Source organism: Sceloporus undulatus, chromosome 4 (assembly GCF_019175285.1).
Source record: "Sceloporus undulatus isolate JIND9_A2432 ecotype Alabama chromosome 4, SceUnd_v1.1, whole genome shotgun sequence".
NCBI classification, from domain to species: domain Eukaryota; kingdom Metazoa; phylum Chordata; class Lepidosauria; order Squamata; family Phrynosomatidae; genus Sceloporus; species Sceloporus undulatus.
The window spans coordinates 206,651,265-206,675,204 of NC_056525.1; the positions used below are offsets into that span (position 1 = coordinate 206,651,265).

Sequence of the window (23,940 nt, forward strand, 5' to 3'; positions counted from 1 at the left end):
ACATCATGCTGTATTCTTCAAAGTATGCTAAATGCCCAACATAACAATTAATGGGTGCAATACACTAGATTAGACAACTACTTCTAACAAAATTTCCATCCTAGACACCATAATAGTAGAATAGTATTACACCTAGAAGGACAGGTTGCTTACCTGTAACAGTATTTCTTTGAGTGGTCATCTGCGAATACATACAAATGGGTTATACTGCGCCTGCGCAGTGCTGCTCGGAAAACTTCTAGAATCACTGGGCAAAGTTAACTTTGCAACTTTTTGGTGGTAGCTCCACCCATTCCCTTATAAGCCCCTTGCGTTCCTGCTCTTTCCACAGTTCTGCAATTGATGCCACATAAATGACATAAGAATGAGCCAATGAAGAGCAGGACACTGAGGGGAGGACGGGCGGGATTTGTATGTATTCACAGATGACCACTCGAAGAAATACTGTTACAGGTAAGCAACCTGTCCTCCTTCGTGGTCTCTGCGAATCACAAATGGGTTGAGATTGACAAGCTTAGGTCAGCAGCAGAGGGAGTGTCATGAAACCCAAGCAAGGTTCAAATAAAAGTGTGTTTATTAATCACAATAAATGGTCTGAACCAAAAACTGTGTCAGTCATTCTTTGGTACCTCAATAAATAGCACTCAACAAGTGCAAGACACAAGGTACATCAATAACACATTAGGTTAAGGAAACTCGTTATTTAGTACAGTGGTACCCCGGGTTACGAAATTAATTCGTTCCGCGGTTAATTTCGTAACCCGAAATACCTTCGTAAGCCGAATTCCCATAGGCGCTAATGGAAAAATAGCTCTCTGCTGCCCTCCGGTGGCGGAAAATAGCGCCGCGGTTTTTTCGTAACCCGAAGAAACCTTCGTAAGCCGAAGCAATAAATCCCTATGGGATTTTTTCGTATCCCGAAAAATTCGTAACCCGGCGCATTCGTATCCCGGGGTACCACTGTACTTCAATAAACAGTACTTAAATCTGTGTTTGGGGACATAAGTAAAGAACAATACATTAGGTCATGCCAGACCTATGTAAACCATATGAATGATGTAAACCAAGCCAATTTGGACAAAGACATTCATTTCAGCAATGTAAACCAGTAGAATGTAGTACCAGCACATTCATTTCAAACATGTAACAAATAGAATGTAGTGCTATCAATGTAACCCTGAAACCAACATTGCCCTTCCAAAGGCTGTGTCCTGTTTGGCCCTGGTGTCCAGCCTGTAATGTTTAATGAAAGTCAAGGGCTAGGACCAAATAGCAGCTTTACAGACATCCTCCAAAGGGACCCCAATCAAGAATGCGGAGTATGCTGCTACTGCCCTAGTTGCATGGGACCGAACTCTGGCCAGGAGAGGTCTGCCCAGCAGTTCATAGCAGAGGTGGATGGTACCAGCCACCCATTTGGAAAGCCTCTGCGCAGTCACAGGCAGCCCTTTTTTCGGTTCCGAGTAGCATTGGAAAAGTCTCTCGGAATGGCTCGACCCCGCAGTTCTGTCCAAATAGAAGGCCAAAGCCCTCCGAACGTCCAAGGTGTGCAAACTGCGTTCGATCTCAGTGGTCGGGTTTGAAGCCAGGGTAGGTAGAACAATGTCTTGACACATGTGAAAGGCAGACACCACCTTAGGCAGGAAGGTAATGTCGGTGTGGAGGACAACTTTATCCTTATGAAATCTAAGGAAGGCCTGGTCCTTCCACAGGGTACAGAGTTCGCCCGCATGGCGGGCAGAGTTAATGGCCAAAAGGAAAACAGTCTTCCAAGTCAATAGTCTCAAGTCCGTTGTGGCCATGGGTTCAAAGGGCTTGGATTGAAAAGTGGACAGCACAGTGTCCAAGCTCCAAGCCGGTGCCGGTGCCGGTGCCGGTACCGAGACGGAGGGTGAAGGTTGCAACAACCTTTCAGGAAACTCTTCACAAGAGGGTCCCTAAAAAAAGAAGGTTTGCCATCAAACTGGAAATGGGAACAGATGGCAGAAAGGTAGCACTTAATGGATGTGAGGCACAGCCCCGAATCCAAAAGTACCATCAGGAACTCCAGCACCACCGGAGTCGTCACCTGGGCTGGAGAAAGGCCTCTCTCAGAGAGGAACAAAAGAAACCTCTTCCACTTGGAAGCAAAGGATTTCTGGGTAGCTGGTTTCTGGGCGGCCAAAATCACCGTCCGTACCGAAGGAGGTAGTGAGGCTAGGGACGGAGCCTCCATGCCACCAACGGCAAGTTCTTGATGTCCAGGTGCCGAACCTGACTGTTCTGGAGAGTGAGGAGGTCGTGACAGAGCTTGAGCCAGAGGAAGTCCCTCTTGGAGAGGTGAAGAAGGGACGGGAACCACGGTTGCCTCGGCCACCAAGGAGTGATGAGGATGGCATCCGAGCAGTCCGCTGTCATCTTGGACACCACCCTGGTGATCAGTGGGAACAGAGGGAAGGCGTAGAGCATATCTCCTGACCAAGCGAAGCCGAATGCGTCTCCGAGGGAGTTCTCGTTGCGCGTCTGGGAGCAGAACTGGGGACAGTGGCTGTTGCGAGTGGTCGCGAAGAGGTTGATCCAGGGAGTTCCCCACCGACTGAAGAGGTTGCTGACTATCTTGGGATGGAGCGTCCACTCGTAGCAGACAGTGGAAGACCTGCTGAGCCGGTCGGCCAACTCGTTCTCCTCCCTTGAAAAGTGGATTGCTTGGAGGAGAATCCTTCTTGGGATGCACCAGTCCCAGATTCGGAGCGTGATGTCCAGTAAGGTTCGAGATCTGGTGCCCCCCTGCTTTTTTAGGTAGTACATGACAGTGGTGTTGTCTGTCAACAGCTGGACTACCTTGTCTCAGAGGCTGGTCTCAAACACTCTCAAGGCCTTCTCCACCGCTAGCATCTCGAGGGCATTGATGTGGAGAGATTGTTCGTCTGGGGACCACCTGTCCCTGACCAGGAGTCCCGACAAGTGGGCACCCCAACCCTTCATGGAAGCGTCGGGCCAAGGTGACGAAAAAGGCATGCCAACGTAGACATTGTGGGAGTCGAGCCATCACTGGAGGGAGAGGGCGACTGGCCTTGGGATGGTGAGCCACTTGGAGGGCTGGTCCTCCATAGCGTTGAACATCGACAGGAACCACGACTGGAAGGGTTGCAAACGAAGCCTTGAGCATGGGGGTCACAAACGTCATTGAAGCCATAAGTCCTAGGGCCACCTGGACATCCCTGGCCCTCACTCGTCTGTGTGCTAAGCAGGTCCTGATGGAACAGCAGAGAGCGAGGAAATGGTCCCGAGGGAGATAGGCGACACAATCTTCGGAGTCGAGGATGGTGCCTATGAATTTGATCTGTCTGGATGGAGTAAGGTGCGACTTCTCCAGACTGACCACCAGCCCGAGGGACGACAGGAGCGACAAAGTAAACTCGACATCTCTTTGGAGCTCTTCCATGGAAGGGGCTGCGAGGAGCCAGTCGTCCAAGTAGGGGAAGACCCTGGAACCATGCTGGTGGAGGTATGCCATGACCAGAGCCACGCCCTTGGTGAAGACCCTTGGAGCTGTAGAGAGGCCGAAGGGAAGGACATTGTAGTGGTACATGTCAGGCCCAACGGCGAAGGCCAGAAACCTCCGGTGACTTTCTCAAATCGCCACGTGAAAATAAGCATCCTTCAAGTCAATGGTCGCGAACCACAGTCCTTGATGTAATAAGGGTAGAATAGAAGCAAGGGTTACCATATGGAACCGACAGTATGACATGAAGGCATTAAGGGACCTTAAGTCTAGGATCAGCCTTATGTCATCATCTGATCTGGGCACCGTAAAATATATGGAGAAAAAACATCAAGGGGCTTCATCAGAGTCAATGGGCGAGATAGCGCCCTTAGACAAAACAGTGCCTACTTCGTTGAGAAGGGTGTCTGAGGGGGTGGTGAAAACAACAGCTCTTGTTGGAAGGAGCTCTTCGAACTCGAGGGCGTATCCCCTACAGACAGTGTCTAAGACCCACGAGTCGGAAGTGACCGAGGCCCAAGTGTCATAGAACGGCCTCATCTGTCCAGGAAGGAGGGGGGCGGGAGGACGGAGCACGCAGGAACCCTTCAGGACCTCTTCTTTCTCTGGTGGGTATCTTGACGGTGATTCTTTCGGTACCAAGGAGGGGCCTGGCGCCAGCCAGAAGAAGAGGAAGATTGGGAAGGGTAGCGCTGTCTCTGGTGCTCCTGCTGTTGGTATGGGCGATCTGGTTGGAAAGACCGCTGGCCTTGGCCCTGCCATTGCCGGTGGCGCTTCTTGAAGGGGGTCTGGGAAGGAGTGGACATACCGTGCTTCCTAGCCGCTGCCTTCATCCAGTACTTGTAATTGAGACGTTCATCCGTCTCCTTATTGAACAAGCCGGAATCATCAAAGGCCATGTCTTCAATGGTTGACTTGGCACTAGGATTCAGGTCCGACGCATGGAGCCAGGCATGCCTTCTAAGGGCAATTGAAGCTGCCATAGACCTTGCCGAACAGTCTGTGGAGTGGCGGGCAGAAGTGATGAGCCATCCACCAATGGAGTGGGCTTCATCCCTAATTTCGGTGAGTATGCGCTGGGACTCCTCAGGAACATCCAGGATGATCGGCGATATTTTCTGCATTAGGCACTGGACGTAGGTGCTCATGCAAGCGTTGTTTCGCCACCTTCAAGCCCAGTACCAAAGCAGAATAGGTCTTCTTGGCCAGGCTGTCCATTTTTTGGCCTCATGGTCGGCCGGCGACATCAACATCTTCGACTGTTGTGACCCCTCAACGATTGCCAAATTTTGCTTAGGATGGGAAGAGAGCCAAGAGCACTGAGAGGGTGAGATCCTATATAAGGGCTCAATTTTCCATGAGGACACAGACAAGGAAGCTGGAGCATCCCATGAGCACTTTGCAATGTTCTCCAGGGATGGCAAGGAGGAATGGAGAGAGGTGTTGGTACCTTGATATGGATTCTCCTCTCGATAGTGCCCTTGGCTTCATCCTTGACCTGAGAGAGCTGCAATTCCAAGGTGTTAGCCATCTTGATCACATGGTCTGAAAAGGTGCGCACATCATCGGTTGGTGATGATGAACCGGGTTGGTAGAGTTCCTGAGGGGATTGAGGGGCTACCTTGTCAGAGAAACACAAATCCACCTGAGAAACATGAGAACCTTCAGCCTCGGAACCGGAGTCGGTGTCAATGACTATTTGAGCTGACGAGTGATAAGTTGGCGCCAGTATGGGAGGAAGAGGTCTGGAGGTCAGAGCAGGTGCCCTACCCATTGGTGGAGTAGTAGCCACACGCGTCAGTGGAGGAGTGTTTCTGCGCCCTGGTGATCCAGTGGATCATCTTGGTTTGGAGACCGTGGGGGCAGTGCTGGAACAGTGAACCTAGATGCTAAGCGGCTGTGAGCCACATCTTGGCTGACAGCGACAAAGTATTTCTCCGTCTTGCTGTCATGATAGTAGTCCAAATCCTCCTGGTGATGGACCTGGGCTTGGTGTATCTGGACCTGAGGAACGGGCGTCGGGGAGCAACGATGAGGTGACCGAGAGGCAGAGCCGTCATCATCGTCAGAGTGGTGATAGGCCAGTGTCGCAGATAGGGTAGAGGCCGGAACCGAAGCTGGTACCGAGATGGTCCTGGGAGAGCCAAGGATGGAGGAAGCTGGTTCGACTCGAGTCGGCACCAAGGGAGATGCCAGGTTCTTGGGAGGTCGAGGAGTGTCTGAGGAAACTCGATGAGTCTTCTTATGGGATGAACCATCGGAGGACTTGGAGTGAGCTTTCATGTGAGAAGGCGGCTGCACAGAAGCCTCGCTCGGAGCCGAAAGCTTGGACTTCTTGGCTGATGCCTGGGGAGAGCCATCTCCCGTGTCGGAGGGCCTGTGTCTCTTCTTGGAGGACTTAGAGCTGGAATCTTCTCGGGAGCTCGCCTCCTGAACCGAGATCTTCTTCGAGCTCGAGTCCTTGGACTTAGCCTTATCCTTTTTTGAGGACTTCGGCTTCCAGCTCGATCCCTTGGGTTCGTGACCCTTGGAGGCCTTCTTGGCAGTGGCACTAGGCTCGGTCATGGAGCTCTGGGTCACAGTGGCACTTGGCTCAGTTGTGGAGCTCTGGGCCACTGAACCAGTGGCCTCTGGTGTTGCCTCCGAAGTCGCCAGTGCCGAAGCAGGGTGAGTGGACTGCTGAGGCTTGAGCACCTCTTGGTAGATGGCGATGATCAGGCGGGAGTCAGGGTTTTTCCTAGCCTGCAGGGTCAGGGACTTGCACAGGGGGCAAGCCTTGAAGTTATGGGTGTCCCCGAGGCATAGGAGGCAGGAGGAGTGGGGATCCTTGACGTAGCATTTTTTAAACAGTGCCGGAGACATCGTTGAGTCCAAATCAGAACCAGAGAGAAGTCAAAGACGGTCCGAGTCAAAGTCCAGGGAAGGGGTAAAGCCAGAAAAGCTAAAGCACAGAATGAACTCAGGCTTGCTAGAGAGGTTAAGAACAACAAATAGGGCTTTTTTGGATATGTCCGCAGCAAATGGAAGAATAAGGAAATGGTAGGGCCACAGTGTGGGGAGTATGGCAAAATGCTAACAGAGGACAGAGAAAAGGCAGAATTACTCAACATCTTTGCCTCAGTATTCTCAGAAAAGACAAAGGATGCTCAACCTAATGATAATGGAGCCAAGTACAGAATAGGGAAATTTCATCACAGAATAAGTAAAGAGATATAGTACAGGAATACCTGGTTAATCTAAATGAATATAAGTCTCCAGGACAACCAAAAGTATTAAAAGAACTGGCAAATGTAATCTCAGAACCATTGGAAATAATCTTTGAGAACTCCTGGAGAACAGGAGAAGTTTCAGCAGACTGGAGGGGGGGCAAACATTGTCCCCAGATCATTAAATAGAGTTTGTGAACATCTAGAAGGCAATACCATAATCACAAAAAGTCAACATGGGTATCAGAGAAACAAGTCATGCCAGACAAATCTGATCTCTTTTTATGATAAAATTACCAGCTTGGTAGATGAAGGGAATGCTGTGGATATAGAATATCTTAAATAAATAAATAAACTTTATTCTGATACCCCGCCTTTCTGCTGCAGCAATCAATTATCTTGATTTCAGTAAGGCCTTTGACAAGGTTCCCCATGACATTCTTGAAAACAAGCTTGTAAAATGTGGGCTAGATAATGTAACTGTTACATGGATTTGTAATTGGTTGACTGGCCAAACCCAAAGGGTGTTCAGCAATGGCTCCTTTTCATCCTGGAGAGAAGTGACCAGTGGGGTCCTACAGGGCTCTGTCCTGGGCCCAGTGCTATTCAACATCTTTATCAATGACTTGGATGACAGAATTAGGGGCATACTCATCAAATTTGCAGACGACACCAAATTAGGAGGAGTAGCTAACACCCCAGGGGACAGGAACAAAATTCAAAATGACCTGAATAAACTGGAAAGCTGGGCCAAAGCTAACCAAATGATATTGAACACAGAAAAATGTAGGGCACTTAGGGCAGAAAAATGAAATGCATAGATATAGGATGGGGGACACCTGGCTTAAGGAGACTACATGTGAAAGGGATCTAGGAGTCCAAGCAGACCACAAGTTGAACATGAGTGAACAGTGTGATGAGGCAGCTAAAAAGGCCAATGCAATTTTAGGCTGCATCAATAGAAGTATATTGTCTAGATCAAGGGAAGTAATAGTGCCACACTATTCTGCTTTGGTCAGGGCCCTCCTGGAATACTGTGTCCAGTTCTGGGCACTACAATTCAAAAAGGATGTTTAGAAACTGGAGATTGTCCAAAGGAGGGCAACCAAAATGGTGAAAGGTCTGGAAACCGTGCCCTATGAGGAACGCCTTAGGGGGCTGGGTATGTTTAGCCTGGAGAAGAGAAGGTTAAGTGGTGATATGATAGCCCTGTTTAAATATTTGAAGGGATGTCATATTGAGGAGGGAGCAAGCTTGTTTTCTACTGCTTCAGAGAACAGGACCAGGAACAATGGATGCAAGCTACAGGAAGAGATTCCACCTCAACATTAGGGGGAACTTCCTGACAGTGGAATACACTCCCTCAGAGTGTAGTGGAGTCTCCTTCCTTGGAGGTCTTTAAACAGAGGCTGAATGGCCATCTGTCGGGGATGCTTTGATTGACTGTTCCTGCATGGCAGGGAGTTGGACTGGATGGCTCTTGTGGTCTCTTCCAACTGTACGATTCTATGATTCTATGCATCTGTGGATAAAGAATCTGTGGATAAGGAGGGCCTACTGTATAATTGGCCCTCGGTATCCACAGACTTGGCATCTGCGAATTCAAGCATCCGCGGATGGCAAGATCTCGTTGGTTCCAATGGCAGCATCGCTATGCAGCTGTGCCACTATTAGGGACAAGAGGACTTCTGACCTGCCTCCCTGCCAAGGGCTCGGAAGGCCACATAATTCACTCTGCCAGAACAAAAACAGTGACCTCTGGGCCTGCCACAGTTTCCAGGGAGATGCCTACTGGACTCCCTCTGCACCCACCTCTCCCATATTCTCGTGAACTACTGGTTGGAGGGAGTCGTCAATCACCTGGGGAGTTGGGCCAGCCAAGGACTGGGTGACTGATGGCTTCCCGGACCAGTGGCTGACAAGAATGTGGGAGAGGTAGGCATGGAGGCAACCCGGAGGGCATCTCCCTGGCAACCATAGTGGGCCCAGAGTTCACATTTTTTGTTCTGACACAGTGAATTCTGTGGCCTTCCGAGTTGTCATCAGAGAACCAGGTAAGAAGTCCTCTTGTCCTTAATGGTGGTGTGGCCATGGTGTGATTATACATGCCGCCACTGGGGACAATGAGACTTGAGCATCTGCATATTTTGGTATGTGCGGGGGGGGGGGGGGGGGGGGGAACAGATCAGATGTGGATACTGAGGGCCAACTGTACTACTAAGGGACATTTTAGTTAAATATCTATACATTTATATTCTGAATTGTAAATAGACATGTACTGTCAACATTTCTAATCTTTCCTTGTACAGGTTGGGTTTCCCTTATCTAGAATTCTGAAACATTCCAAAAGCCAATACTTTTTTCATTGCCTTCTGATTATACATAAACTTATGTTTCATGCACAAAATAATTTTAAAATATTGCAAAAAAATTAGCTTTGGGCTATGTGTTGTTGTGTGCCTTCAAGTCATTTTCAAGTTATGGCAACCCTAAAACCAACCTATAATTGAGTTTTCTTGGCATGTTTCTTCAGAGGCAGTTTGCCATTGCCATCATCAGGCTGAGAGTACGTGACTTGCTCAAGGTCATCCAGTGGGTTTCATGGCCAAACAGGGAATTGAACCCTACTTTCCAGAGTCAAAGTCAAACTCTTAAACCAGTATACCACACTGGTTCTTATTCTTTGGGCTATGTATATGAGGGGTATACGTATGAAACATATATGAATTCTGTGTTTAGACTTGGGTTTCACTGTCAAGATATCTCACTGTGTATGTACAGGTATATGCAAATACAAGTATTCCAGAATCGAAAATCGAAAATACTTTTGGTCCCAAGCATTTTGGATAAGGGAGGCTCAACCGGTATTCATTTGTGTGCCCTCCAAGACACATTTTAAAGAAAACATGAAAGGTTTTCTCCTCATTCTTAGCCGTTGGCAGGTAAAAGTTAAATCTCCAAGCCCCACTCCTCCCAACTGTCACTTCCAGGTTTTCATTTTTTTGGGGGGGGGGGAGGCCTGGTATGGCCTGCAGGTGCTGAGTATGAAGATTTGGCCCTCATTCAAAGTTGTTTACCCATGTTCTAATATTATTTGGAACTTTGATTCCATTTAATTGAATATATATATATACTGTCACCCTTCCTTTGCAAACATTTTATTATTTTTGATCAACATTTCTGACATAGCACGCTAAAAATTAAAAATCCTATGTTTTAAGAAAATTATACTATCAACAATTTCAAGTACGAAACACCAAAATGATTAAAGCTGCCATCTCAAGTTCATTTGAAATGGTGGCAGGGATAATAGGAGAGAATTTTTAAAAAGCATTTTCTTTACCTTGTTCTTTTATTTGACGAATCTGCTTCACAGTTTCTTTCAAAATTGCACATTTGTCAGGTTTGAAGTTAAAGTTGTCAATGTCATTAAAATTAGCAAAAATCAGCTCAGCAAGCTCTTCTATGTATTTATTCTCTTGTTCACGATTACGTTTTTCAGTGCTTCTTTTAGGACTGCAAGAAATTAAAAAAATGAAAATTTTACAGACTAACAGTCAAAATGGAAATTATAATTTGCTTGCTTGTATATTTATTTGCTTTATATTCTGCCTTTCTCCCAAGGTGATGCTGCAAGCCATCTTCCAGTAGACTTTATTAAACTTCTAATTAAACACAATACAGCGTTGTCCTTGACAATGCTGGGCCTTTGGCTTAGTAACAGAGATGATCACCATCTCCTACCCTACAGTCAGACACAACTTGGCATTACCTTTAGTATTACAGTACTAATTAAAACCATTTTAATAATAGCTATAGAAAGCCCTTCCCATCTATGGGGTTTGGCTCAAAGCCCCTCTGTGAATGAGAAAAACTGTGGGAGCTCAAGCCCAAGCACATCACCATTTCCTAACATGGGGCAGGGGAATCTGCAGACGGCTAGTCCACTGGAATAGAGAGCTCACTGTATAAAATATGTATAATACATTCTTTTATTAGAACATCAGCATTTTTCAAATTTTAGGAACTTTTGGATGGATACTATTAGACTCAGTAATTTTTCAATTTGTGTCATCTCTGTTTGTGTCAGTCTCCCATTCTCCATTCCAACATTTTCAACATAGCTCCATCTACAGTTTAGAATGTGACAAATAATTTATTCGCCATCCTTTTAGTCTCTTATCTTTCTCTCAGGGTACTAGTATACAAGAGACCAAAGTAGATTTCAAATCCTATGCCAGAATGAGGACCACATATTAGAGCACAGAGAAGCAGCAGGTCTCGGTCACTAGCACAAGTCCAGGGCATGAAACTTTGCTGGGAGCAGAATCTTATTTAAGAACTCTTCCCTCCTCTCTTTTCCCCTTCTACCTTTAATTATCAAACTTCTAGTTGTCTTGTTGAAAGGAAAAAGCTCCCTTCCAATTACAGTATGTGAAAAGTTCCAAGTTTTTGGTTAATAAAAACCCAACAGAGAACACAAATTGATGGATCATGTGTTTCCAATAGAGAACACACATTCATGGGAAAGCCCAATTGCTACTGCACTTACTCCTCTTCCCCACTGCCATTTCCTTTTCCTTGTGTGTCCTGTCATGTTTAGATTGTAAACCTGTCAAATTAGCAACTTATAAGCGGCTCTGAGAGCCTTTGTGCCTGAAAAGCAGGTATAAATACTCCAAATACATGTAAATAAATAAATAAATACTCAAATATTGTTAAAGTTCAGCACATCTATCCTAAAATTTCTGCATAGGATGTCAATTGCTGAAGGCATGCCTGAATACAAAGCCTTTCTTGCCAGCAGAAGAACAACAAAAAGGCTAACTAAGGTGTGGTACAAATGCACCAAATGTGCCATGCTGGCGGCATACTAGGGTTAAGGGAGTGGGCGGCAACCGCACATCCCTAACCCTAGTACGGTGCGGTGCTGTAACAATGGTGGCGCCCCATGTATACAGGTGCAGGTTCCTAACCCTAGTACGGTGTGGCACCATAACAATAGTGGCACCCTGTGTATACATGACGACACATAGTGTCTGCATGTCGCGCCGCACTTGTGACATCACAAGTGCCCCACTGGCTCACTCGGGTGTCACAATGAGGGTGCAAAAAGAACCTGCTTTTCATGGGTTCTTTTTCCTCCGCAGGGAAGCCCCACAATTTGGCGGCTGCAGCTTCCTTGCCGGGGGGGGGGGGGGGGAGAAGGCGCCTGCAGGCCTCCCTTTTTGGGAGGTCTGTACCGTGCCAAAATTCACATTGAAGGGTGTTCTGTAATATGGGAACAGGCACCAAGAAAGCCCTCTGCTATATTTGGGCCAAACAGTTCTTTGAGCCCAAGAGATTGGTCTTTTCCATAGGTCTCAAAATCTAGGGATTGGTTATAAGAAGCAACATGGCTTTTCAGGCAGCCTGGACCCAAAATATATAGGTACATATTTGTATGGTAACTTCATAATCCCATGTATGATTTGGAAGACTGATAGATGTCTTTTAGTTTCCTTTATTTATATCTCTGTACACTTCTAGTTGCCTTCTCTCTATTTATAGGCACACATAATTACATGAATGGCATGTACAGAAATTACATGCAACTGACAAATACTTTTTAAGCTCATGCACCCTTGAGATTCAAATGTTTCTTCCTCTTGTTTCCAGCCCACATCCTGGTTGCTCTGTGAACAGGAAATGTCAGCAAAATCTACAGGAACTCTGGGATTTGTAGTTCTCAAGAGAGAATATCACATACGAAGGGACAATTCATCAAGGAGAGGGGAAGCTGGCCTTCCAGACTGATTGGTTGATTGATTTTGCCAACCACTGCTACTCTATCATTGGCCATGCCAGCAAGGGCTGATAGGAAGGAAAAGGTCAAAACATTTGGAAGGCCAAATACTATCCACCCCATCATAGATTTTATTTTTCAAACAAGTGCAGGGTAACCAGACATCCTCCTTTTTCAGGACATGCCCTCCATTTTAACCATCTGTCCAGGAGGAATTTCAAAATGTCCTCCATCTTGAGCATGATTAAGAAGCATGAATTTACATTTACCTTTGTGTTTTTAGATTTTATTTTGGAATCTCCTACATTTCTCTTGAATGACCTATATTTTACAGTGCCTTGTCCTCCTTTGTGAGGACAACCAGTCACCCTGATAAAGTGTTATCTGACTTTTGTGGAAACACACACTCTTTCTTTGTTTTAGAGACCTATCCAAGCCACCAGATCACTATATAGAGTGCTATTTTCTTGGCTAAGAGTGAAGGGGTTAAAAACAACAACAACAACAACAACAACAACAACACTCTCCTGAATCCACTCTGTGTGAAAGAGGGTTATACCAGTTAATTCTACTTTCCACTATTGATATAGGAGACAACCATATATTTCATTGGTTGCACTTGTGTACATTCTACCAATTGTCTAGACAAGGCTGCGCTACAGAAATAAAGCAGTTAGACAGTGTTTTAACAGATATGGCTCAATGCTATGGAACTGTGAGATTTCCACTTTGTTGTGGCACTGGAGCTCTTTGACAGAGAAGGCAAAATATCTCACAAAACTACAGATAGCATTGAGCCGTGACAGTTAAAGCGGCATCAAACAAATTATTTCTGCAGTGCAGATGCAGCCTAATTTTTAAGAATGAGATTAGCAAGCCCTCTAAATCAGTGCTACTTAATGGGGTGGTCCAATAACTGGATCATCAGTTATTGGTTGCCTGTCTGTAGTGAGATTCCAGGAAAGAAAGAAACATTTGCGGTCAACAGCCATTAATATGATGCAGGAGCCAGTGTCAGAAGAAGAGATTCCTAGGTTGCAAGGCACTCAAGCAGCCACTGGGGAAGAGCAAAGGACAAGTACAAGTACTACTGTAGCTAACGATGCCACTGGAGTCAAGCGCAAAGGATGTTCAGCTGCTGACATACTCAGGGGTGAAAGGAAAAGTCTCAAGCTGCACAAGCAGGAAGTTAAGACACTTTAAAACAAGGAATGGAATGTATAAATGTTTCAATACTTGGGGTGAGTGAGCTAACATCAGGATAGGGCATTGTAAGTCAAATAATTACAGTGTTCTACTCAGGAAATTAAAATCTAAGAATGAACATGGTGTCATAGTGAGTAATAGACAGGAGAGGTGCAGCATCGGCAGTCAGGGGATATAGTGTAAAATATAACTGAATAATATAGGACTCCATGGAATATCCATCAGTATAAGCATAATCCAAGTTTATGCTCCAACAACAGAGGCAGAAGAAGATGACATTGAAAGATTCTGTCCAGGAGGAAATTGATCACATATCCAAACAGGACATGTTCATAAGTGATTAGAATGCAAATGTAGGAAACAGGGGAGAACCAAACACTGCAAGAGAATTTGGCCTAGGATCAAAACACAGAGCAAACTTACTGAGTGTTGTGACATCAATAGTTCTTTAAAAAAAATGTGAAGAGATTGTTCAGAGAACCAAAGTGACAACTGTATATATGGACATCACCTGATGACCACTCTAGAAATCAGATTACATAACTGGTACCAGAAGATGATACCGCTCTATTCTCTCTACAAAAACAAGACCAGGAGCCAACTGTGTCACAAATAATGGATGGCTAACATTAAAAAAAACCCAGTAAAGCTAAAGATGAACAGCAAATCAATCAACATGCCAAAATATGACCTGAAGAACATCCCTGTGGAATTAAAAGAGTATGTGAAAAATAAATTTACTCTGATTTAGCCTAACTGATCAGGAACCAGAAAACTCTGGACTGAAGCCAAAGACACTGTGAGTGAAGAATGGGGAGAAGTTAAAATAAAATTAAAATAAACTTAAAATACTATCTCTAGCAAAAAAGAAAGAGAACCTTGCAGGATGACAGATTAATCTCTTCAAACAGTTAAGTACAGGTGAGAAGCAAAAGAAGAAAGGGACAGGGTCTCAATCTTGAATTCAATTGTTCCATGACTTGTGTACTGGATGAAAGGTAACTACTATAATAATCAGTGTAGAGAAATTAAAGAATAAAATGAAATCTAAAAAATCAAAAGGAATTGTAAACCAAAGTAGGGATGCTATATAACCAGCAAGGGAACACATTACATGATTAGAAACAAATAAATGCCAAGGAAAGCAATGTGCTGAAGAACTATATAAAAGAGATGAATGGGTCACAGATATATTCAATGAAAAAACATCTGAAGATGAACCCACAGTTTTAGAAAATGAAAGGCTGTGCACTGTGCTCTTTGATTTAAAACTTAACTGATTGTAAAAGTAGTAGTAGTAGTACTAGTGTGTCTTGAAGTCATTTCCAATTTATGGTGACCGCAGTGTGACCCTATCATGGAGTTTTCATGGAATGTTTCTTCAGAGGAGGGTTGCCATTGCCATCTTCTGAGGCTGAGAGAGTGTGACTTGCCCAAGGTTACCCAGTGGGTTTACACAGCCAAGCAGGGATTAGACACCTGGGCCCAAAAGTCCTAGTCCAATGCTCAAACCACTACACTACACTGTCTTTCAATAGTAATAGGTTTAGGTAAAGACTTTTCCCTTTCACAGAAACACATATTACTGTGGAAGGAATGATTTGTGGATGCAACAAAATTAATTGTCTGGCAGTGTGCATCTGCAGTGGCAGCTTAAATAACAGTGAGACAAAGTGAATATATGCACTCAACTACACACATTTGATCACCAGTAAGTCCTTACAAAATTCTTCAGCTTCTAAAGGTTCTATGAACATTCTAACAAACCTGGGTCCAAGTTGATCAGGACATTCCTTGCGTTTTCTTGACTCTGCCCTGGCTGGGTCAGAGGAATTATCACCAATCCCACTCATTTTAAACACATATCAGCAACTGAAAGAGAGGAGAAATAATGCAATGTTAATGATGTATTTCTTCAAGACATTTGTTTGTTTATGGATCTTAGAAGAAGCATACTGCATTTCCTTTTACTTCTTTATGACAATGCCATACATATACTAATGAATCCACATTGGTAACATGACTGTTAATAGACCTTTATGCAAGTGAAAGATGGAATATCCAGTATATACTGTATGGCAGAGTAAACTAACACAGTTTGGCAATTTCCTTCTCAAGTTGTAACTTCCCTCTGAACTTTGCGGAATAATTTAATTCTTTATCACAATACAGTTACATACTCCCTTTATAAATTTCTAAATGTTGTGTCCCTGTTTCATTTTCCTTTCAGAATACATTCGATATTTAGGGGAAAAAATAGCATAATTTCAAACATGGCACAAAGACCTACCACCTATTGGAGTCTGCCATTTATTTTCTATTAGGTCAAATGTTTATAGACTCCTATAGAACAATAAACTTGATGTTAATGACATTTTTTTTCAGAAAGGAAAGGAGAAGTTTTATTTTTAAAATACAGTCTACAAGTCCTGTTATTAAAAGCTAGTGAAATACATATGACACATATCATAGTTTAGTGGCTACTTAATTCTTCCCCTCCAAAATTATATTTAAATATAAATATAAGTTTGGAGCTTACTGAGCATTAATTACTTTTAAAAGAAGTATTTACCTACATTTGTTAGAAGAACCAAACTCAAGACATGTTCTAGAACACCAGGTTTTTTTTTCTCCTTTTAATAAATAAATAAATAAATATGCAATCTGTCACTGACAAAAGCATGAAAGACACTTGTGGCTAGTGTACACAACCAAGCTGTGATATTTTGGCCATTATTAGACATGCAACACAGTAATGATTAGAATTTTCCACTGAAGCAGACCGGGAGAAGGATCTGGGAAGAGTCATGGCACTGTGAAATGGAGTGTTTAAACCTACCCCAAATCTGTTTCCTCTGAAGCTGTTCTGTTTGGAGGGGCAAACCATACCAATGTGTTGCGTGCATATTTGTGCCTCCAAGATGAAAAACATAGGGTGGGATACATGGAAAACCGGAATAAATAGTGGAAGAAGAAAGGCTCAACCCTTCCCTCTAGTGTCCCTTCTTTTAACTTGATAATAATAAATAGTGGAAGGGGAAAACAAATATAGTATTAACAGCTCCTAATTGTAGCTTCCAGGTATCTCCCCTTCCATGGTTGTCTTCAAAAAAGGATCCTCCTACATACCAGCAATTAAGAATAATTTTGTTAAATCAATTGCCACATTGATGCACCATACAGGTGGTGGATTACACATGCGATTATGTGGCCAGTCATACAGGCTGATATCCAATGGAATGGCATCTAGACGGGAAGAGAGAAGTAATTGGAGGTTGGTGGCGGTGTGTTTGTACATAGTGGGCAGGCAGCAAGAAAATAAAAATCTTACGGTGTGGCTTCACGCTGCACAGTGCGGTGTGGACAGCCTGTGGCTGTTCACCCCACCTTGGGAAGAAGTCATGTGGACAGCAGGGTTTTGACCTGCTTTGAGAAAATGCAGGATTGAGCCAAATTTTCCTGCCTGTCTGCTCCGGCCCATAGATATGGGAAAGGATTTAATTAATCAGTTAGCACTGTTAAAACAGATATTGTGTAATATGAGAATATACATAACAGCTTTCTATCTTCTGCTAATTTATTAGTTAGTGGATGTCGGTATGTGTCTTCAAATCACCTGTGGGCTTATTGAGACGTTATCAATTTAACAGAGAAATTCTTTGGCAAAAAATGCTCAAGAGGTTGTTTGCCATTTCCTTCTTCTGAAATATAGCCCACAGCCCCTTGTATTCCTTGACAGCATTATTTCCATCAACTAACCAGGCCAGACCTAGTATCTTCTGGGTAGGTTACCTTCAAAATGTCATCCTCTTTCAGCCAAATCTACATCATATGGTTGTTGTAAAACTAAAACATTATCAATAAATCAATGTGGAGGCGAGAAGGATATAAAATTCACAGATCTGTTCATTACAAGATAAAAACTACACTATTGAAGGTGTAATCATGTAAATATAAATTTTCACTTAATTTTTTTTGTACACAAGAATTAAGAATTTCCAAAGTCCCCCTCCCCCCCAAAATTGGGTGAAGTTTCTTTTGCATTTCTGAATGGTGTGTGTATGTGTACATGTATATGTATATGTGTACACACACACACATGTCTTTATTTCAGGCATTTTAATAAATGTTATGCTTGTCCAAAATCAGTGTTTTTGATTCCAATAAAATTTTTGCAAGAAAATCTCCAAATTTGAAAATCTTATGGTGAATGACTATCTCTCCTACAAAATTTCTCATTGTTTTCTTATAAAACAAACAAACAAGCTTCATTTATATACCGCTTCATACCACCTAAGCAGTGTCTAAGCGGTTTACAACTGTAAGCTCATTTGCCCCCAACAATCTGGGTACTCATTTTAGCCACCTCCGAAGGATGCAAGCCTGAGTCGAGCTGGAGCCCCTTTTTTTCTGGTCTTGAACTCACAACTTTATGGTTTTGAGTGAGTGGCTGCAGTACAGGCATTTATTAGAGAATATTAGCAAGAATCCAGTTGGTGACTTGTGCCTTTATGAGTGAACTTACATTTCCAGGAAATAAAATTGTGCAGTTTCATAACGTAACTGATACACAATGGAACTAATGTACAACAAGACCACTGTGCATTGGGACACCAACGTGTCCTGTTACACATCTTCTCAATTCACTAACAGGGTTTCTAAGTGCCTCCTCTACATAGCTAAGTATGCAAAAAGTTAAGTAACACAGACTGTGATAGAGGATTCCAGCCATTCTTTACATCCCTAGTTATCCTATAAGAACTGAAGCTATCAGTTACCTCTATAAGGTAGTCATTTCACTCACATGTCCTTTAGAGTTTGAGGTACGTAGTTACACTAAACTTGGCGAACAGAATAAACAAATGAAATAAAAAAATAAATACACCATACTTCTAGCCATTATCTTACAGACAATCTTAGCCATCTTTAAACCTTTAACTATGAAAAGTTTACAGTGGAATCATGTTCTTCACTTGGGGTCCAACTACCAAGAATGTTTCTATGCAACATTATAGTATGGACAAAGAAGACAGATATACTTAATATGAGTGATTAGGGGGGGAAACACCAAAAAGAAAGAAAGAAAAATAAAAAAAGGAAAAAGAAACCAGGAAAGTGGTTTGTGAAATATTATATGTTAGAAATTGTTTAAAGATTTTCACTTTCAATAAGAATATTGTTATTGTACAATGTCTTTGAAAAATATTAAAAATGCTAAGCTTCAAATGATAAAATGCAAGCTCCAAATGCTTCTTTGAAATTGCTACTTTGACTATTAATTCTGAGAACAAGTTTACCACAAGCCCAAGGTCACAACGTCATTGTCATTTTATCCAGCTCTATATCATGCTTCAATGACTATTTAAATGAGAGGAGTAACAGCACAAAAACAAACAATCCACAAAAATATATCAAAAGCCACAAATTAAATATAAACCAAACCCCCCCTCAAAGATCTTGGTATAAAACTGTAATAAATATTGGAAAATCAAATGTTTGTTAGGAACTATCTACACACAGCCACTGTCATTTTTTGTTGTTGCAAATCTGGGGTGGGAAGTTCAAGATGGGGAAGGTTATCTGCTTCACGTCATCAAGGATAACACAGCCAGAAACTGAGCAGACATAAGACACAGGAAGAGGTAGTTTATTCCTTTCTTCTAGGATTTCTATCCTACTCTACACATACACATACAGAAGCTCAAGCTTGCTTGTAACATAAAACAGCTTTATGAAAAAATATATTAAACTATATGTTAATATATAGAAAAATTTATAGAATGCGTTAAAAATTTAACGCTGATATTCCAACATTATGTCAACATCATTAACCAACAACAAAAACAATATAAAATGTTTCATCAACATCTCGCTAATACAACAATTATGTGAAGTCCTTTTATTCAAAATGTCTATGGGGCAAAATGTGTATGGTGTAATCCTACACATGTTCACTCAGAAATATGGAAGTAACAGTCTATCATGAATCCACTATGGAGTTTGAGCAAACCCTTCTCCCTGAATCTCTCTCTATATCTGAGTAATAAGAGTTACTGCCACAATGTAAATGAAGTTGAATACTGAAAAATATTCTGAACACTCCAAAAGTTATACACAGCTAGTATTATTTCCTGTACTGGAAGAATAATCCATTCCACAGTATTTTCAGTTTCTATGTATGGCTGCAAAAGCTTGACAGTGAAGAAAGTTGGGGAAAAAATGTCAACTCATCTGAAATGTGGCAGTACAGTACACATCTTTGGATGTCAAGGACTGCCAAAAAGACAAATAAGTGGCTCCAAGAGCAAAGCATGTCTAAACATTCACTAAAGCCAAAATTATGACATTAAGGCTATTCTACTTTGGACATTCTACGAGATGACATAACATATTAGAAAAACTGAAAACGTTTAACAAAATTGAAGGCTGTAGGAAAAGAGGACGATCACCCTACAGATGGATTAAAGAAGTCATGCCACTGAGTTTGCAAGATGTAAGCACGACTGTTAGTAACTGGGGCTCTTGGAGGTCTCATAGAATTGCATCGGACAAAGCCAAATTGATGGGAAATAAGAATCAACTATAGCAGTTTTTGCTGGAGGAATTTGATTTTCTGCAAGTACACCATGTCCATTATACTCAATACATACATTTGGCATCTGCAGCTTATCCAATAAAAATCTGCCAGTGATAATTATTAGCTTACAAGTATTATAATGGCATGATTTAATGGCATATAGAATATCTAATGCATATGTCTGGAATATAACATAGCAGAAGATTATGAACAGACACATTACAGAATAGTACTTCAGGAAACTAAATGGCTCAGGTCCAATATGAGCCAACCTGGGTTCTGAGACCATCAGGAGCTCCGTTCCACTAACACTGTAAACATGATGGCCTTCTCAGTGGCTGTCCCTTGACTTTGGAATGGCTCCCTCTTTGTTGTTCTTCCTGTATTGGGCTAAACCATTTTTATTCAGACAGCCTTTTAAATAGAATTTTTTAAAGAACAGTCTGGGGGCGCTGTACTGTTTAAGTGAACTGTTTTTAAGAGATTTAAGTTAATGCTGCAAATAGTTTAATTATATTTTAATACTCTCTTTTTGTATGTTTTTAATTATATTGCTTTTTTAAATTGTGAGCTGTTTTGAATCCCAATTATTTGGGGGGGGGGGGGGGGGGGGCAGGCAATAAATAAATAAATAAATAAAATATAGCAGTATTTTTGTGAGATCACATATATCTTCCTCCATTTTGAACCCGAACTAAGCATTTCATCTATTTTAGTCTCTTTTTCCAAACTGAAATAGGAACTACAGCACATGTGTGCATATGTACTTTACATACACACCCTATGAGTAAATTCCCAGGAAGCAATTACTGTTTCTGAGAACAATCTATTTTCTACCAAATGTTGGGTAAAAGGGCTTAACCAGAAACCTCTTTCCATTTTCTCTTTCTTGTCATCATAACTAATACTTCCTTCTTTTGCTGTGACAGCATACCCTGATTCACATTCTCTAAAAGAACACTTGGAGAAGAGAGGTTCAAACCTGAGTATGGAATACAAGCAATGAGAATATCAGATAGACTTATTTTTTTAAGTAAAGAAAATTTTAAAACGTAACGAAAGAAATTACTGAAAAGAATGCACCCAGAAAAATAATAATAAAAACGATTCATGGTACACATGATGTATTCTACTACAAGTGTGTATTAAACATCAACAGCTCAGTAGCATTTGCAGTTCTCAGACTTTTAGTTGCCTAGTTTTCCATTCAGAGCTGATACAATAAATCTTTGTTCATGGGTCTTTCTTATGTCACAATTCAAAGATAACAGCACTATATCCCATTCATATCCATATCCAATCTACAGGTAATGGACGCTACAGGGTACTGTATTACCTAATTTTTAGGTATGCACCAGATATCTAACTTTCTGGGGTACCAACAGATACAGAATAGCTGCTACCACAATCCTGATACACAATCACTTTCTATATTGAATTCACACCTGTAAGAAATGCTATTATATCCAATGCTTGGGAAATGTAGTCATGTTTTCCATAATGTTATTTGCCTGTCCAAGGCCAATTAAAAATAAATAAACTAAAAATCAGATATAACAAGGAATTAATCTTAATTTTCAGTAACTAGATTACATTCATTAAATTCATTACTTCTTGATCCAAGAAACTTCACTACCTAATCAGGCCAGTAAAATTATGCATGCCCATAGGAAATGCTAGTGAGGGAGAGAGATTGTAATGTATTGCATTTTTGTTCTGTACACCGCTATGATCATTGCGGAATAGCGGTCTATAAATAAAATGTATTATTTGATTTCATTCTACTGAGAGCTGTGGTGCACACTGGGGCTCACTGGGTTATACTGAAAAGCAATTAATCTAGCATATATGAGGGTGAACAAATGAAAAAACAAGACATTGTTTGGGGAAAGTACATAAAGATCAAAGCTATGAGGCCAAATCTTGGTCTTTTCATCCATCTTGTATCAGCTGAGGTTCAAACAAAGATAGACCCAATCTTTCCAGCAGCTAGTATATTTTAAAGGTGGAATGATTTTTCATCTAGCAGTATCCTAACATGTTTTTATCTTTACTGTGGAATGCTTGTTATAACAGCCCTTGTCTTTTAATCAATTAATCACTCTTGATGATGTTACCGTAATGGTCAGACAATTGCATATTTAAGCATTTAGAAAGAGCAACAGTATACTGGCCAATATCAAAAAGGGAGCCCATGTGTTCCTCTTGAAAGAGTAGTGTTCTGCTGCACTACTTAAAAGGAAGACACAAGGGTTTATGAATGGAATGAACAGGGCACATGGAAGGAAAACTAAGAGGCCATGCCCAAGACTTCATACAGTAATCCATTTGATTTCATTCTACTGAGAGTTGTGGTGCATACTGGGGCTCACTGGGTTATACTGAAGGTGCTATATTGAAGGTGGCATGGCAAAAAGAAGGATCTCAAAAGTTGGCCAGGCTTGTACTGGAGAACATGGTCTTTTAAACAGCTTGGATGCTAGCCATGTATGGCTTCATAGATCATAATCAGAAATCTGAATTGAGCCCTGAAATAGAATGTACAGTAGATGTTCTAATAGGGGAGTTATAGGCTCATTGTAACTGGCCTGGGTCAACTGTCTGTGCGTGCGCCATTTGTGATACTGCATTTTCAGAACAAACCAAGGTACAGGGGAAAAAATACAGTAACAAATTTGCCTAGGAAGAAGTTTCCAGAAAGCAGCTATGTTAGCCTATTACAGCAAAAAACAACAGAGTCTTGTAACACCCTGAAGATTAACAAATTTTATTTGGCATAAACTTTCATCTGATGTATCTGATGAAGCGGGCTAGAGTTCATGAAAGCAAATGGCAAATAAAACTTGTTAGTGTAGTAAGAAATTATTACAGCGTGCCCGTGCCATACGCGGGCGCGCCATACGCGGCCTTGAGCATACGCGGGGGCGCACGCGGGGAGGAAGGAGCGGCGCGTCCTTCAATTGAATGGGCGTGCGCGCCCGTTGCGCCCCTCGCGTTCCCGCGCCGCTGCGCACAAGCCCCATTATTTCCAATGGGGCTCGAGCATAGGCGGAATTCGCCTTACGCGGAGGGATCCGGAACGGATCCCCTGCGTAAGGCGAGGACGGACTGTATTTCCTATGTGTATTGAAGACACCCATGGTTTTTAAAATCAGTCACAAATATTTTTATGTGAATATTCTCAAACCAGAATTGGATTATGGAAGTTGCATGGCTGATACTGAAAATAATAGCTTTAATTTCCTCCTTTTCTTCTAGAAAAGAAAGTAAAAGAGAATGTATCACATAATTTCATTCTGCTGAGAATTTCTTCACCTCTGCAAATATCCAACAAACCTGGAGGGGGGGAAGGTTCTTGGCTCAATAATATCATGTCACATGTTTTCATTTACTAGGCATTATCAGAACAGAAAGGAGGAGGTGACAAGAAACTGATACAGCCACAAATTAAATGTATCTCTAGTTCTGCCCTCAACTGCCCTTTTTCACAAACAGCAGCAGGGGAAAACTAATATCTGTTGAGTAGGCGAAACATAAACAAACAAACAAAACCAAATTAATGTGTTAAAGTTAAGTGGAAAACAGCAGTTAATCAAAGGAAATCCTGAAATGTCACACAATATTATTATTATTATAGTTTATTTATATAGCGCTGTAGATTTACACACTTAAGAAAGTTGCA

The 23,940-nt window shown here is 42.2% G+C and overlaps 2 protein-coding genes across 11 annotated transcripts in view; both read right to left on the bottom strand.

Moving 5' to 3' along the window:
• NCOA2 (nuclear receptor coactivator 2) overlaps positions 1–23,940 on the bottom strand; it is a 192,615-nt gene that overhangs the window by 69,562 nt on the left and 99,113 nt on the right. For all 10 annotated transcript variants that reach the window (XM_042461198.1, XM_042461201.1, XM_042461191.1 and 7 more), the window contains 2 exons: positions 15,449–15,553; positions 10,034–10,206 (listed from right to left, as the gene is read on the bottom strand). In XM_042461198.1, the coding sequence (XP_042317132.1) occupies positions 10,034–10,206; positions 15,449–15,534 (259 nt within the window). In that variant the 5' untranslated portion in view covers positions 15,535–15,553. The remainder of the gene's footprint in view (positions 1–10,033; positions 10,207–15,448; positions 15,554–23,940) is intronic.
• LOC121927528 lies at positions 969–6,791 on the bottom strand. Its single transcript, XM_042461204.1, has 2 exons — positions 4,293–6,791; positions 969–3,669 (listed from the first exon to the last, which is right to left on the bottom strand). The coding sequence occupies exon 1, from the start codon at positions 6,344–6,346 to the stop codon at positions 5,282–5,284; it is 1,065 nt and encodes a 354-aa protein (XP_042317138.1). The 5' UTR covers positions 6,347–6,791; the 3' UTR covers positions 969–3,669; positions 4,293–5,281.

Coding starts and splice junctions, on each gene's coding strand:
- LOC121927528 (XM_042461204.1), bottom strand. CDS start 6,346: ATGTCTCCGGCACTGTTTAAAAAATGCTACGTCAAGGATCCCCACTCC.